This window comes from Cupressus sempervirens, chromosome 1 (assembly GCF_028749045.1).
Source record: "Cupressus sempervirens isolate cs-2001-9-10 chromosome 1, ASM2874904v1, whole genome shotgun sequence".
NCBI lineage: Eukaryota > Viridiplantae > Streptophyta > Pinopsida > Cupressales > Cupressaceae > Cupressus > Cupressus sempervirens.
The window spans coordinates 351897576-351915742 of record NC_143118.1 but is presented as its reverse complement, the minus strand read 5'-3'; the positions used below and the strand labels follow the sequence as shown (position 1 = coordinate 351915742).

The 18167-nt window shown below is 33.3% G+C and overlaps 1 protein-coding gene across 5 annotated transcripts in view; it reads right to left on the bottom strand.

The window, feature by feature from the left end:
* Positions 1-10167, bottom strand: part of LOC149577682 (protein yippee-like) — a 33208-nt gene extending 23041 nt beyond the window's left edge. For 2 of the 5 annotated variants that reach the window (XM_089825070.1, XM_089825037.1), the window contains exons 1-4: positions 9850-10167; positions 8486-8670; positions 5223-5266; positions 2846-2954 (exon numbers count right to left, since the gene is read on the bottom strand). In XM_089825070.1, the coding sequence (XP_089681196.1) occupies positions 2846-2954; positions 5223-5266; positions 8486-8581 (249 nt within the window). In that variant the 5' untranslated portion in view covers positions 8582-8670; positions 9850-10167. Of the gene's footprint in view, positions 1-2845; positions 2955-5222; positions 5267-8485; positions 8671-9542 lie in introns of all 5 variants that reach the window. The other 3 variants (XM_089825046.1, XM_089825053.1, XM_089825062.1) reach the window with 3 other exon arrangements.
* Positions 10168-18167: the final 8000 nt, after the last annotated feature.

The following is an 18167-nucleotide window of genomic DNA, read 5'->3' as shown; positions in this document are numbered from 1 at the left end:
GAATATCCACAGAACTAGCAGCATAATGAAAAAGACCGAGCAAGGACCATAAGGTGATATTCTCATTCCAGCAGTTGACAAGCATGGAACCACTAAGAGGCTTCCTCTCGCCCAATTGTTGTCAAGAACATCATTTGGCCTTAAGGGCTGATCTTGGTTGCCAACTAGGGCAGAATCATGAATAATAGCTACAAGGTTCTAAATAATTGTCCCACTTCTCGTTGCGTTTAGCCTCCATAACAAGTTCGCTAGAGTGCTTTAGCTTAGCCACCTCTAAATTTGCAAGATCCTCATCAAGAAAAATCTTAGTAGGAAGAGAGAAGCTTCCTCTTCGCTCTAACAACCCGGAGCCGATCGGTCAATAAAAGGAACCCGAGGGAAAAAAAGTGTCATCCGAAGCAACCCCAACCCTATCAAGTGTAATATTTGAGATGCCTAATTAGTCGCTGAGGAAGGAGTATCTAACTGGAATGGGGTCAGCAGAGGAAAGAAAGGCCCTAAACTCCCAAGTTGAGCTCTCAGGTGCGCCTAACCCGCTCATCAGCCAACTCCTCCTGTACAATCATTTCAACACCAGAAAGAGGTGCAGCACTGGCATTGTCACAAATGGAGGCCCAAGACTTAACTTGCTGTATTGATTCCGAAATCAAGGAGGTTTGTTTGCTAACCAGTTTGGCCTACTTATCCTTGATGATACCAATTTCTCCAAACTGTTTGATAATGGATTCAATATGAGATTTGATGTTTGTTTTTTTTGTGGTAAAGGTTACAGAGAAAGGCCCTAAACTCCCAAGTTGAGCTCTCAGGTGCGCCTAACACACTCATCAGCCAACTCCTCCTGTACAATCATTTCAACACCAGAAAGAGGTGCAGCACTGGCATTGACACAAATGGAGGCCCAAGACTTAATTTGCTGTACTGATTCCAAAATCTAGGAGGTTTGTTTGCTAACCAGTTTGGCCTACTTATCAATGATGATACAAATTTCCCCAATCTGTTCAATAATGGATTCAATATGAAATTTGATGTTTGTTGTTGTTTGTGGTAAAGGTTGCAAAAAAGTCATTGATAAGCATAGAGTTAGAACAAACATGTTGCTTCAGATCATTCAAAGATGTGGTTAGGAAATAAACAGAGTCTTGAAGCTTCTGGTTTCCAGCTTCAATCTTCACCATTCAGTCTCAGTTGCTGGTAGGTAATAGACGGAGTTTGAGAGAGAGTGGAGTCCATGAAGTCACTGAACAATAGGACCACTGGCAGAGACAAACCAGAAGTGGAGGAAACCACTGGAGCAGAGCGGAGCACTAGAGCTGGAGGGAAGAGGAGAGAACAGGATTGAAGTAGGTTCAAACACACAAAAACCCGCAGCAGAGAGTGGCCAGGAAGGACCAAACAAGACAATAACTGCAGGCACGGCCAGGGAGCAGCAGCAGAATGCTGCGAGCCACAGCAGAAGGCCCGATTGGGATCGAAGACAGCAGACAGCACCTGCAGGAAGCCCAATAAACTCGGAAGAAGCGGAGAGGAGCTCAAAGCACGAGACAGGAAGAAACATGCACCAAAAGCACAGAAGACACCAGGCTGAACAAGAAAAACAGCCACACAATGAGCAAAGACCAGATGAAGAGAACCTGCGGGAGGCACCAAAACAAAGCCAGAAAGAGAAACAAACACAGGAGACGGTGCTTGAACCACAGGCAGGCAAGAAGCAAGAGAAAATGAAGCCAAAACCAAGCTAAAGCACGAGACAACAGCAAAAAAGCACCCAGCAACTATGATAGCATCACACCGAAAACATGCCAAAACATGCCCCACAGAAATGAAAGACACAGCCTGGAGCAACCAAGAAAAGCCAGTATCGAGCAGAAAGAAGATAACAACAGAGAGCAGAGCAGAGACAAACACAAAACCTTCTTAACAATTTCCCAAGCTCTATTCCATTCCACATTATCCTCATCAACCAACATCCACATTAACACTACAATTGCAGGATGTGTATCGTTCAGCTGGAAAGCTACAAAAGAGAGATTCAGTAGTTGACAGGAATCATTTCAGCCGCATCTTTAATTTCTAGCTAAGATTCCGCTCACCCCCTAATAATGCCTCTGTGGCCTGCCCTCTTGTACAAACCATGAATGGAGATAAGAGCTTGAGAATGGGAAGATAAGAAAATACACCAAATATTTCAGCTTCAATCTTCACGGCAGACAGCAGACATCAAACTAATTCAATTTAACCCTCTGTGAGTATTGAATAACAACAATTGTAATGAAAGCCGCAGAAGATAAGAAATAAAAACGATGAATGGAGATAAGAGCTTGAGAATGCATACAAGATAGAGACTTCATAAGTTAAGAAAGAAGCATCCTAGTTCAAATGAGAGGCATAAAAAATTATGAACTTGGGAACATACTTCACAAGAGATTAGAAATGCAGAGACCCAAGCAGGAAAGCACTGGCAAGTTGAAGGAAGAACAGGTTGATAGAGAAACTGTTTGTCAAAGATATGGTGAGTTTCTAGAGAAATGAAATAGAATCTTTTCTAAGTTCTGGTGTTCTTTTGTGAATATCATTATGAATGTAGGTTTTCTCTCCTCATGAAAAACAGGGATTTTGATTTATTTAAAGGAGAAAATGAAGCTTTTGATGCAAAATCTTAAACAGCAATTCAAATGTCATGAGCATGACATTATTTATTTCACACAAGACAAACTCCTATCATCCAAGACAATCATAAAGAAGAGGAATGATCATCAAAAGAAACCATTGATGATAATATCCAACATGTGAATGAAAATCCTTTTAAAATGCAAACTTCACAACACATTTTAGGAGAAGAACTCACATATTTCCAACCAACAATTTGGTGACATGTGTTACAGTAGATGTCAGCAACAGTGTGCATTCCAGTTGTCATCAGTCTCTCCTCTAGTATCCCGGCAGATACATTCACACTGTACAAACAACATTGTGACAATAATAAAAGTCAGATGTGAATTACTGAGTGCAAAGCTTAACTTGGTAAATGGAACTAAACATACAAGATATGATTATATTACAATACACAAAACTCAACTATGCAATAGAATTAAAAGTAAAACCTTAACCTATTAATATCTTTTCATTTAAGGCCTAAAGAATGCAATCTTTACACATTAGCCTAGATGAAAAATACACTTGCAGTGTAATTGTTCCTTGAGCAGTAACCTCTAGGTATCTGAGATTAGACTTGTCATATAATCAGAACTTTACCTTAAAATCAGTGAGATATACAAAGACAACCAAAAAAGACATCTTGATTCTTAAAACTTGACGAAAGTCCTTTGTACCATTGTATATATATTTTTCAATTTATTGAATACTATTTCCACTGTTAAATTTCATCATGTGATTTCACAATGTTTTAGTATGTCCTGATTTGTTTTTAAGTGCTTCTGAAATTACTTTCTTTTGATGGAAATAAAATTAGTAACTGTCAAGTAGTTCCTGATTTCTGTTACAGAACATAGAAGAGTGGTTCTTAGCTAGCATATTTATATAGGTTGGATACATGAAAATATTCCAAGTAATATTAGAATACTCAAGTTTGATGGTTCATATAGCTTATTTTGCGAAGCATACATTATTAATGCCTCAAGACATTTCCCACGTTGCAATGAGTGTCAAACAGCACAAATATTAGAAACTCAAATGCAATATAGGGAGGCCCAGAGGCATGCTCAAAGTTCTATACATTTTTCATTCAATAAAAAAACATATATATAGAATTTTTCATTATCCTATATTATAAGAAAGGTTGTTCTACCTCCTATTTCCATTCCCCGATATATGTGAGCTGAAACGCTGCTAATAATTGTTAAATTTACAGGAATGATGTAATATTAAACTCAGACCACAAGTCTGTAATTTCTTTGTTGCTCAAAATAACTAGTCCACATGCAATTTCATCCACTCTATCAAGAGGAACAAGATTAATTCTAGGACATCAAGGTAGTTTATGGCTATGCACAATGCCTTGTGACTTATGAATCACAAAATGATTGGGTATAAGGAGACTCCAACAACACAACAAAGATTGATGGGGACCGAAGAACACATACAATGTTGGTTGGTGCTTAATTGTGTGAACTAGAGAGTTTGGTAGTTCCAACAACCAGTATTGTGCCATGGCATTTCATTTAACAATGACTTAAATAAACCATTGAACTTCGAATATTGAACTTTCTATTTTGCTGCCTGAAATTGATGAATAACATATGAACATTTGATCAATTGATAGTTGAATTTTCAAACTTCATAAAAGGTTCACTTTACTCATATCACTTACATAAATAAATAATAATCAGTTACAGATTCCCTTACTCTTTAATATTTTTTGCAGTTAGAATGTCAAACATTAAATTAATTATAAAATATTTTCATAATTGCCCCCTCTCCATCACTAAAATATGAAAAGGGAGTGACAGACCATCTCTAAAAACATGGAATATCATGGCTGTCCCTGAAACTTGGAAACTTGCTATTAAATCTGAATAATCTCCAATGAATCTGCTGAAATTCAACTATCCACTTGTTGATTATCTTAAATAAAGCCAGTCATGTAAAGACACAAGATCCTATCAGAAGTCTTGAGTAACAGTCCATCATTATTCTGAAAACTAAATAAATGTTTATTATATAAATGTTCTCTATTTGTTGAACCTTGAAATTTTGGTTCTTTGAAAATATAACATTTTAGAAGCTAAAGAGATGCAAGACATCTTGTTGGATCTAATGGAATCCTAGGATAACAAGAACTTTGATATCTTCCCATAAAATCAACACCTACACATTTGAGAAGGGGATAAAGCATCATATATTGTTGCATACCTGTATTTATGTTCCACTTATACATGCTTCTGAATGCTGTGTACTAAATCATTTTAATAAAGTATAAAATTCCAAATGTAAGTCCTATAAAATTTACTTGAAATAATTTAAAATCAACAAAAACTACAACTGTAGAAATATAAGAATAAATAACAGTATATCATTGTCTGATGATAGGAGAATAAGTTTCATCCAATATCAGTAAATTGTTTGACACAATGCAAAGAAGGAAAGAATTTCATCCGAAGTCCATAATTTAGTTTGCACAAAATTTAGTTGAATCATCCAGTGCATCTATCATCCAGAGTAAAATAGAAACATCTAGAAAGTCTATCAAAAGGAGAGGGACATACACAGTGTTAAAGAGATAGGCCTTCCCATGCCGGCAATGAAATGTCTGGCAAAAAATTGAACAATAACCAATAAGTATGTATAAATCTTTAAATAAGCCCAATTTCAGTGAATAAATCTGAAGCGGCAGATTTAAACTCAAAAAAATCAATTAGAATTGCAATTTTCCCAATCGTACAAAATTGGACACACTAAAAGCATCATAAAAATAAGTAATGATAAAGTGAAATTAGACTCATTATAAGCCCTAAATAAAGATAGCACTGAATTTCAAAATGCATTTATGTATCAATCATACCACTCTAACTGATCCTCACAACTACAGTGAAAAATGCCTGTGAATTCGCAGCAATTTTTAGATTCACAGTAAAGTACCAGCTATCATAAAAATAATGCAATAACTCTAATTTCCATAAATATACTAGGAACTGTTAAGCAATCAGATAGCAATCTGGAGTCAACCATCAGCCTGACTAAAGGACTCTACATGAGCACAATCCAGGTAGCTTAAGAAAATTAAGAACAAATGTCCTATTCATCAAGAGAATCAACTAATCGCTTCAGAAGTGAATCAACCATGAATAATTACTAGGAGTCGGAATATTTTCCTACATTTACTTTTGTCTGGATATTGGGAAAGGGGAGGGCGATAAGAAAATGTCCCACAGTACAATCAAAGATGAACATATCCCCAGCTTGGAAGAGAGCACTAACAACCAGAGAGCTAAGTTATAAGGACATGGATATAGACACTTTTACACCAGTATACTTTTATGTTTGTTTCTTTACAATATTATAAAGTGTTCACCAGTGGCAATTCCATGGGGTCTAGCTACCTCTCCTGGCCATCCAGAACCTTACACCTTGGCCTCCTTTTTTAGAAAGCATCTCCTTTTCTTTGAAAAAAAGGGCCATGCCCTGTTATCCTTCACATCAGACACAAAATAGCAAAAAGGCAGGAAAATGAAAAATCAGGAACACACAGAAGCAATGTTGCTTGACATAAACTATCACTTAGACTTCTAAGCCTTTTGCAATTTTCAGTGTAGGCTAAATGCAAAACCTTTATGATAGAAGGTCAATATTGTTAGATTGGGATAGCTCAGTTTATTCTTCATATAACATTAGGATTTTGTTGCTTTTTGAAAAAGTTAAGGCTCAAAGTCCTTTTTCTTGTCCTTGGGCAGAACAAGAAAAAATGTCATTCACCCACTTTAAGTAAAACATCCAAATACGTGACTTGTTGCAAAAGGTAGTCATTTTTTCCTTTTAACTACTAGACCAGTGATTCAATGCAAGGCAGATACACACTGCTGTATCCACAATGCATACAGATACAGCAAAATAAATATTAGCATACCTAGATTTGTATCAATTTCACAGAGGCAAAATAACAGGGTAAGAGAATCATCTAGTAATTTAGCAAAAGAAAAGTACCAACCTTTTAATTTCACAAAGGGTAAAATTATCCTGTCTAATACTATTTTCTCTTATAAGACATCATTTTCTTTCCATCAGTTCTCTTTCCTACCATCCACAAAAAAATCTAAAAACAAAAACTCAAACGTGACTATTCGAACCAATTAACAACAAAGTAATTATAGTAATAACAAGCCAAGCTTTAACTGATACTTGGTTTATGATAAACCACTGAAACTAAAAACAATAACCATATGCAATTATTGCTTCATATCTGAACAAAATCACAAGTTGCAAAATAGAGATAGTTCTGCACACTAAAGGCATAATTATCATGAAAGCAAAACTTCCAGACTTAAGAACAATAAACTCAAAAATGACCTTTCAAAGTAAAATCAGTGACAAGGGCATCATCTCAATGACAAGCCAGTACTCAATTGGGAAGTTTTTTTATAATAAATAATTGGAAATATAAAAACCTTACTGTTTTCAATAATTTTCTTATATCAGGCCAAAACCACAAAATGTTGAAAAGCAAAATTGTCTAAACTCTGAACTTTGAAGGTGTATTTATTATTGAAGTAACATGTTAAAACTTTAGACACATAAATCATTGATAAGTAGGAGAATTTTCCACATCAAGTCAAATTCTGATATTGCGATCAAGATTCAACAATGTAGTTTTTTAGTCAAACTCATTGAACCATGATTCATGCATAGTGGTTCACACAAACTAATTTCTTATGAGAATGAATGGAACACTTAGCACTCATTGCATCTAGGTAGTGCTCACAAAGGTGAAGAACCGCGACTTCCTTAGAGGCTCCCCCATTCCAGTACTACTCCAGCTCAAGCAGGCCTAACTATGGAGTTCCCTCCATGGTTAAAACCACTCTACTTGCAATCCCATTTGCAAAACCTACAAGTGTTGTGTCTTATGAACCATTCATTAAAAAGCCCCTTGAGCTCATCAACAAATAAGCCTAAGATATTTTCCACAGCAAGTCGAATTGTGATATTGCTATCAGGATTCAACTGTACATTTTTTGAGTCAAACTCATTGACCCATGAACATATAATATATGACCCAAGAAAGAGGGTGAAATTTCAAATGTAATGGATTATACATTCTTTCCTCCTACTACCAGATGACTAAAGGTGCTTGTGTGCTAATTGTACCCCCTTTCCTTGTAGTTATTTGCAACATAAATGAGGAAAAATGAAATTTCTGAAATGAAAACTCACAGTAATAAAATCAAATTTCTAAATGAAATGTGACCATAAATACTGGTAGAAGCCTTCAATTACTTAACATAAATATATAATTGGATTGTCATTGAATTAAATTCTGCATTGGTCAAAATTAAATAACAAGGATAACATATAGAGCATCACATGTCCCAAAATGCTTTGTCAATAGGACAAGTGGCTAGACAGTGAAAATCTCAACATGGGAGGATTATACCCTTCACTATTCCCCAACTAACAAAATCTCAAAAAGTCTTTAAATGACTATGTGCCATGCAGGTCCCTTTGTCCTTAATACCAACATACATGAGGAAAATATGTCTTAGTTCAATGACTAGTTGTGGAGGTTGCATTAAGATGCTTTAAAAACACACAATTAAAATAACCTCAGCAAATGTGAAAGTCCAGAATCAATGAATGTATGGGCTTATTCCAAACAATATACTTGACAACTTAGACACGTAAGAAATCAAAAGCATAGTCATCCACTTTGAAGAAGTCTTCTATGCCCCTCCATTTGACCTGACTAAAGCCCAAATCAAATATATATTAATGTGATTCCTTTGCAAAATTCAAGCTACAAGTACAAGTTGCCTACCTTAGAGACAACCTCATCAATATTTGCAAGATGATTGTTGCAGGACTTGCAGACATAAATCCGCCCCTTTAGCTGTACCAGAAACAGCCTCCCCATGTTACTGACCAGCAGTAATATCAGCCCTTAATATAAGACTCAAAACTTCTCACTGGCAAGATTTCAAGTATTGCATGACCCCACTTAAGCTGCCACAACAGAAATCAAATTCCAATTAAATTAGATAAACTGATTGATCAAATAAGATACCGTTGCAATTACATACATCCTGCCCATGGTTCAAAACACAATAAAACTGAGAACATCAATTCAAGGGCTCATTAAGTGGCAAAAAACGCCCTAATTCATCTGCCACTCGGTAGAGATCCCCACTGCTATTTCAAGATCAGAAAGAGGTGTCCGAAGCAATTTAATAGCACAAAAGTGATTTCAAAAACATTCTAATGAAGACCAAAATTCTACCAAAAGCAGTGATAAAATAAGTGTTGCACAGAGGAGAGGGCACTTGGATGAAACCCAAGGGAAGAATAAGAAGGTCTTAACTAGCCCTGACAACAAATGCTCTGGCAGAATAATTTAAACTAGCCAAGACAATGAAGAATGGAGGAAAAATGACCACTTCGTTTCACCAAATTCCAAAAATAGTAAGAAAGTGTAAACAAGTTTGGACATCAAATAGGAGAGAAAGTATTTACAGTCCGAGCAAGAATCAGTTCATATGTGCTCAAATGCAATGTGTATCACGAATAACGAAGACACATTTCCAGACTAAATGGGAAGGGGTAATATAACAAGGATTATAAATATATAACACACTTCATCATCAAAATCAAGACAATCCAACCTTTTGAAAACAATCGTATATTAATATTTAAGCTGGAACAGAAAGTAATTTCAGTTGAGTCGGACATGGGATCCAAATCAATTGTAATACCAATAACCAACAGGGTTTCCAAAACCAGCTTCGAAGTCTAAAAGAGTACAGACGCTATTTCAACACCCAGGGGTTCCTGCTGAAATTCTGATAATCGGAAAATGTTTCAAAAAGAATTTCACTAACCAGAAGCGGTTCCCAACGCAGCATCAATACCCATAAGAGCTCCGCGACACAATTTGGAAACTCCTAAGGAATTCTGAGCACAATCTCAATACCCAGAAAGAATTTCCAAAGCAATTGCAATACCCAGAAAGGATTCCAAGAACAATACAACAAAGCAATCCAATACTACCAGAAGACCGATCAACCTATTAAAGCCTGAGGGCCTGATTATGCATTAAACCCCAATAAACTTCAATGTATATTTATCCAAGCTTAGAATCTATCACAATAACCTAGATGATCAATTCACACGGGAAGAATACCTTACCTAAAAGTCATCCTAAGATAAAACGCAGATTTAGGTGTGAGAGAATGCAACTATTCAAACAACCTGGTGGCTTGGGAGCCAAGAAATCCATGGCTTACAATAGTTTCATCACCAGGGAAAGAAAACCCACGCCTTTTGACCAAGCAAAGCCTGCGGTAGTGTTTGTCCTAATGGAGCTTCCTGGAATTCACCAGTCAGACCGTGCAGAGGATGAAAAGAATACTTTTATGTGCCATGGGCTGGCGAATAAATGAATTCATATCGATGGTGAAACGACAATTTACTTTTATTTTTTCTGACGACAGAACTTTTAGGGGTGGCGATGATACAAGTAGGATTTGTGTTTTTATACGTAATGGGGAGGCCGCTTTAGAATATGCAATGTGCAACATCGACGGTGCAGATTCATTTGTATAAGTATAGAATAATCGTGCACCTTCGATGTGATGGAACTTGCTGACTCTATATACTTTAGGTCTATATTTTTTAATCAAGCTATGGATTTGTGATTTGTGATATTTAAGTATTTTCTTAAATATTTATAATCAATTTTTTTAAAATTTAAAATAACCAGCAGTTTTGTGCTTGCAATAATCAGTCGGTCTTTACTATTATTTTTCAAAACTATAATTTAAGGTGGATAAATTAAATTAAGATTAATTTTTAATTTAATTAAAATTTAATTTAATTCTTTTAATAAACTAAATAAATATTATTTATTTAATTTATCATATATTAATAAACTAGCAGTGCTTTTGTGTCAAAAAAATATATCTAATTATAAATCATTTAATTAAATTTATATTTTTAATTATTAATTTTTTTTTTAAAAGCATTATTTTTATCTCACTTTTAATTAATTTTTAATAAATGTATTAATTAATCGTTAAATAACTTATTATTATAAATCTTATATAAAATTATTTAATTATTTTTTTAAAATGTATTAATTAATCATGAAATAATTTTTTTATTAAATAAATCTTGATTTTTTTCGTTATTATAGTTTGATTATTATCTTATATAACATTAAACTTTACTTATTTGTAGTTAATTATTGACTTTGTTCAAATATTTTATTTTTAATGCTAAAAACTACAATTTACTAAAAATATCAATTTTAAAAAATTTTATAAAAAATTGATAGTTTTTAAATCTAACATAAAAGTTATTATTTATTTCTAAATATTTATGTTTTACTAAAAAATGAAATGTGAATTACAACATGTTAAATTGAGAAATTATTGATTGGAATGTGAAAAATCCTCCTATGCTCATATTGCTTTCATTGCAATCATAAAAAATCTTAAAAATCTAAGTGTACACATTTCAACCATGAATAAAAAAGTGTCATGTAATGGCTAGTTCTTATCATTGTAAATTATACTGATGGTTAAGAAGAGCTTTAATCTATAATTATTAGATGAGGGTTTTAATATTATAGTTGCCTTAGTCTACAATTAACAATATTATAGTTGTCTTAATTTACAAAATTGATAACAATTTCTTTAATTACAAATATAATTATAATTATCATATTAATTGTAATCTTAATCGTAAAATATTATTATATATGTTGTAAATAAGTACACTTTATTAAAATTTATAATTATATATTCTATTTTTATGGTTGTAAGAATGAATTGATAATAAGTAAATGATAAATCTATTTCTATTACCAAACTTAGTTAGACATGATTTATCTTATCATACATTCATAATTGATTTTGTTGATAAATTTATTTTTTCTAATAGGATGTAATGTGTTACTTATGTTTCAAAATTAAGTATGATTGAATATGTGCAATATTCTAATTAATGTTATTGTTCTTGTTTTTATTTTTTAAATTAATCAACAAGTAATGTATTGATCTACTCAACTGTTAATCAAAATAATCTAAGTATATTTCAATTTATTTATTTTAATATTTAAGAATTACCAACACTCATTCTCTTTAATTCTTTTAATAAATTAAATAAAATTTAATTCTTTTAATAAACTAAATAAATATTATTTATTTATTTAATTTATCATATATTAATAAATTATCATCTAAAAAATTAGAAAAAAAATAAACTAAAATAATTATTAAAACTAAAAACTAAACTAATTTAAAGCATGTCAACTTAAATACATAAATTAAATAATCATTTTAAAAAAATCTTCATCAAAAAATTAATTATGAAAATTAATATGAGAAATAACATAGATAAAACATCAATATCTATGTTATTATTGTCACCATTTGCTCTCTTGTTTTCGATATCCTTTTGGTAGATCTTTGATAAAGCAAAATGAATGTTGTTGAATTTTATTTCTAATGGAAGTATTTTGAAATAGAGTAATGATGGAAAGCAATGTTATATTTTGCACCTAAAAGGGGATTAAAATAGATATATTAAGTCTATTTTGTATGCAAAAGTTAAATCCAAACTTATAAATTAAACATCGGATAGTCAGAATGTCTTAGAAATTTAAGAATGAAGACTAGTTTTTAATATATGTAAGGTAGAATGTTTTACCATCAAACAAAAACATCAATCGAGAAGTAGCTAAATTAATTTCACAATCAGTAAACAAAAAGGTTAGGAATCAGAATTGTTAGTTTCAGCATCAGGAGGTGTTAATAATATTGGCAAATGAATTCCTGCAAATCATGAAAGAAAGGAACTTATGTTTCATCCTTCCCCACCTAATTTTGATCAATAATTGTCATCATAAACTGATATGCATCATCTCAGAATGGCCAGAAGCATCTAAAGTAAGGGAGTAAATTATTAGACCTTCAAACGATAGAAATTAAAAATTATTAATTAAATAAAATATCATCTAAATAAATTAAATTATAAATAATTCCAAATTAAAATAAAATGATATTTTTTTAAAAAAATAAACAACCAATAATAACTAATTAAGTTAAATAATAAAATAAAAAATAAGAGTTAATAATAGAGATAATAGCTAATTAAGCTAAATATAAATATTTAAATAATGTATGACATATTTTATTATTTTATAGTTATAATGTTTAAGTTAAATAAATAAGAGATAGGTAATGGGTCGAAGTCTAGATTAATTATTATAATTTGTTTGAGTTGAATTATTATGTGTTAAACTCAAGTGGATTTGAACCTAAGACTTCTCCATTTGATGCAGCACAAAGCAAGGGAATCCTCAAAGGAGATGTCCTAGCCCCCAACAAATAACCACACAGCAGAAACACAATAATAAAGCAAGATCTGATACCAAATTACAATAATTTATTCATTAAAAATTTATTACATGCAATGTGTCGGGTTGTTAGGCCTTCTCGGTTATGGCCAAATACAAAGCAATTACAATAATAGTTTTGCAAGATCCCTCAAGATCCAATACAAATCCTAGCTAGTCTAGATCCACACTCTAGTAGAAACCTCCAAGGAAGATCTCAACTTGTGCTTGCAAGCCCACCAAGCAATCTCCTTGTTTTCCAAGCCACAGATACTTGCCCTTCTCAAACTTTATCCAAGATCCAAGTGTAAACTACCTCACATTCGGCGCTCTATTCACACACTCCGAAAATCTTCTCTCACTCAGCTACTCCATCTTCCATGTTCTTCTCCAAGCTGGATGATTAATCACAATCCTGTTGTAAACTACCTCACATTTGGCACTCTATCCACAGACTCAAGAAAAACTCGCTCTTCAGCTACCCTCCACACTCACTCCTCCTCCTTCGAATGAATAATCCATAAATGAATAACTAAAAGACTCCACAAGACCCCCTACTTGTACCCAACTAAACCACAAGTCGGTCTAGCAATTATAAATTAAATAAACCCCTTGCATTAAATGCATATTTAAGCACAAGTCAGCTCACAACAAACATTAAATATAAAACGTGTTAACCCTCGTGTTAACCCACGGATAACACGTGATAACTGCAGAAAAATACTTAGGACTAGCCCCAAGTTTACAACAAAGATTAAATGCACATAGAAGAGATAACCAAGACCACAAATAGGTCCACACAAACTCCCAGATCAATCCACGACACGATCACATGCTACATGCATTAATTACACCAAGAACTCCAATCGACACCAACAGACTCAGTGGGATAACGCGATGGCCAGGATGCTCCTACATCACCATTGAGAGGCTCACAAGTTATCATTGTGTTATAGGCTCTTGCCTAGAAAAAAATAATAGTTAACAATGTAGATGATAACTAATTAAATTAAATAATTAGAAAAAATAAGAGTTAAAAGTGGAGTGAAAAGAAATCAGTCAGAAAATTATTAAAGACAAGTGCTGGCAATTTACCAGTCAAAGGCTGACAATTTTTCGATGAAAAAAGTAATTATACAAGAACTTTGTTCCCACATATACCCTATCGGCTAAATAAACGAGTTGAAAATAGGCAAGTGCCTACAAGCTTCAACCGATTACCTATAAAAAAATGAATTGAAAATGATTGTAAAGTAATAAAATGTATTTTGTTATATTATTAAAAATATTTAATATTTGATATTTTTAATGTATAATGATATATACGAGAATAGTTTATATAATAAATGTAATCATACTTAATCTTTATTAATTAATATTAAGATTATAATTTAGAAATCATAATAATTTAATTATAATAAAATGGTAAGAAGTTAGTATTATTATATAAATGTGTTAACAAATAGATTAATACTTAAAATTTTATTTTTAAAAGAAAAAAATGGTTGTACTCAAGCAAAATGCAATCTCTTTTGCGAATGCGATCACCAATGGCTATTTTGTGAAAACTAAGTATGCAATCAACAAATCACTCTCATTAACCAACAATTTCAAGGCTCTAATATCTTGTCCATAAACATGTTCAAAGGTGCAAAAAAGTCCTTAAATTCAGCTATGACTTTCCCTAAGTACCACCAAGATCTCAAACACATCATTAAAACCAATAGTAAGAGAGAAGTAGAAGGAATTCTTCTCTAAAACTAAGTATGCACTGGTGGGGATAGATCATTGTGGCATATCTCAAAACAAGATAATGGACTATATGCTCATCATGGGAAGAAAACACATCTCTAGAACCCTAATGTAGTCAAATTAGACATGGAAAATAGTAAGGAAGAGTGGGTCACATTTAGAAACAAAAGAGAACGAAGAAGGAATGAACTTAGCAAATCCACCCATAAATTTGCAAGTAATTTTTCAAAAACCAATGGAATGCCTTTAGAAAGTAAGATTAGGAAGACCCCCAAAAGATAAAAATTAGTCATCTTAAACAACGCACCAATTTGTCCTTTAAGGAAGCCCTAGAATGTCAGAACTATGATTATCGAACCTTTAATGCCTCGTCGTCACATAAAAAGAGAACCCTCTCTAATACAAGCATAAATCAATTTGTTGCCAATATTAATAGCAGCTCGGTGGAAATTTTAAAGAATCATCCCTTTCAAGAACAATAGAAGATTATCATTAAATCCCTGAAGAGGAATGAAACTAGTAAAGCATATATACCCCCTCATAGATTAGTTGCAAATACCTCTATGGATGATCTAAAACCTAAGTTGTATCTAGGTATAAGCAAAACAAATCAAGAACCTAGGGCTACACATCAACAAGATGGTAAATCAATAGAGCATATAGAAGTACAAAGAGCATATGAAGAAGCAAAGGAATCCACTATATCAACCTATGTTAATTAAAATATTTCAAAGAGCATTCTAATAATCAGTAACAAAGATAGTAAACATCGATGGTTTGCATGTCAAGATATGAGGCTTTTTGCCTTTTGGAATGGTTTGGAAACAAAGAACCCCAATCTGTCAAAATGGTTGAATGACTTCTGCGATGAACATGTGAGTATTTCTTCTCTATCAAATTGATTGGTTTGTATTCACTACAAAGACACAGATATTAAAGATAGGTTTCTCTCTAGTGCATTACTCTTCTACAAAGGTTATAGTGTAAAAAAAACTATTTGGGCTCCAAATTTTAGTGAATCAACATCTAGAAAACTAAAATCTCCCACTTGGGTTGTAATAAAATCACTACCAGCAAATTTGCTGCAAATCCAAATACTAAAATGCATAAGTTTGGCTATAGGAGATTTGATAGAATTAGAAGCTAATTACATTAACTTTAATGATATTAAACTCCTTATTAATATGAGACTAGATCTACATGAATTCAAACTTGTAAAAATCATTACAAATAAATCAATCTATGATATTAAATATACCATATTTGAAGGATACATTCAAGATATAACTATCTTAGAAGATCACATGAATCATGAGACATTCAATTAAATAAGTGTTATGGTAGAAACTCAAATTTAGAACAAGTGTTCCCATTAAAATCTAAGAGGAAAAAGATATAGTTAAGAGACCAAACACTAGAAAATGAGGAGCATTTGGCTAAAGCATCCTTGGAAATGACAAACAAGGCTAGAAAATGCAACATGAAGCCTAATCTGACAAATGAGATAATATACCCAAGAGCAAAAAATGAGGAAAGGGAAATAGTGGAGGAAATCAAGGAACCATAAGGCAGAATCCAACAATGCTCCGATAAAAACTCATACATATATCAGAACATGGTCGTGAACATCCTCATACAAGAGAATGGCATAATTGGAGAATATGGGAATTGAAGAAAATATCTTTATATTACTGTTGGAATTATGATATATTTGTCATCAGTGACAACACTTATTCGATTCTGAATGCTTACCGAGCTCATCACCTAGTCTACAGTTGATACTGAGCATTCCTTTGGAAACCGAGCATATGGGCAGTTCTGCAGTATTTACCAAGTTCACAGTAGTTACCGAGCAGAACAATGTTCTCCAAGTAGTTAGTGGTTACCAAGCAGAACAGTGTTCCCCAAGTAGTCAGTGCTCACCGAGTCATCAAAAGAACTTAGTGTTTACCGAGTGATCAAGGTAAACAAAGAACTTAGTGTTTACCGAGTGATCAAGGTAAACAAAGAACTTAGTGTTTACCGAGTGATCAAGGTAAACAAAGAACTTAGTGTTTACCGAATGATCAAGGTAAACAAAGAACTTAGTGTTTACCGAGTGATCAAGGTAAACAAAGAACTTAGTGTTTACCGAGTGATCAAGGTAAACAAAGAACTTGGTGTTTACCGAGTGACCAAGGTAAATGAAGGAATCAGTGACTACCGAATAATTAAGGTAAATGAAGGAATCAGTATTTACCAAGTGAAGAAGGTTATCAATGGATTTAGTTTTTACCGAGTGACACAATATTCACCGAGTCACCAATGGTTACCGAGTTCCAAGCTACTTAGAATGATTAGTATGGACCGTGCCTCTACTCTTACCGAGTGCATGATGATGCAGTGTGTTGTAGTGGATGCCGAGTATCAGAAGGTCACCGAGTCAGTTTGTGGAACCCGAGTTTTCTACCACTTGGCCGACTCAGTAATACTTGTTCACTTGTATTTGGCTGACCTTGCTAGTGTAAATATTGGAGTGGTATATATCATGAGAAATGATGAGATGTTAAAAAATTGATTATGATGTGTAGCAATAATTTGAGAAGAAGGAAAGTGAATCACCAGCAAAACAGAGGAATACAACAAGGTCGACATTGATGCAGAAAGGATATATTCATCACATCAGGTGATCAGAGCACAAAGGATCTTACCAGCAATCAGTTGTAATCAGATCCACTGCTTCATCCTAACAGGTGAATCAGTTTGCTAAATCCTATAACAAGGTAGACTTAACAGTCTTTTGTAAATCTCCTAACAGAGTGCATACTTCATTGTATGTTTGTAAATCCTTTAACAAGGTGGATCTAGCAATCCTACTTGCTGTTAACAGGGCAGATCATCAGAAGTGATCATTGTAAGCCTTAACCAGCCAACTTTATACTGCAGTATTGAAGTTTTGTAGGTATCATCCCCACCCCAGTTTTACTTTCTAATTGGAAGGTTTCTGGGTCACCAAATCTATGTGTTCATGTGTTACAAATGTTTATCTTTTCATGCATACAGTAGTTTAGATGGATGAATGGTAAAAATATTATTATGCAGAATTGAGTTAAAGTTTTAGAGTTACTGATTCACCCCTCCCCTCTCAGTAACCTTGTTAGTCTTGATTATTTCCAACAATTGGTATCAGAACTTTGTGGTTCTCAGGACAAAAGTTTGACAGCTTGAGTAAAGATCAAGGACAATGGAGATATTCAGACTTGACAAATCTATTGAGAATGAAAAATTAGATCTGAAAATGGCCATGACTCAATTCAATGAAGAAAAGGAGCATCTTTCTCAATCCCTGAAAAGAAGGAAGGAACTTGCAAGACAA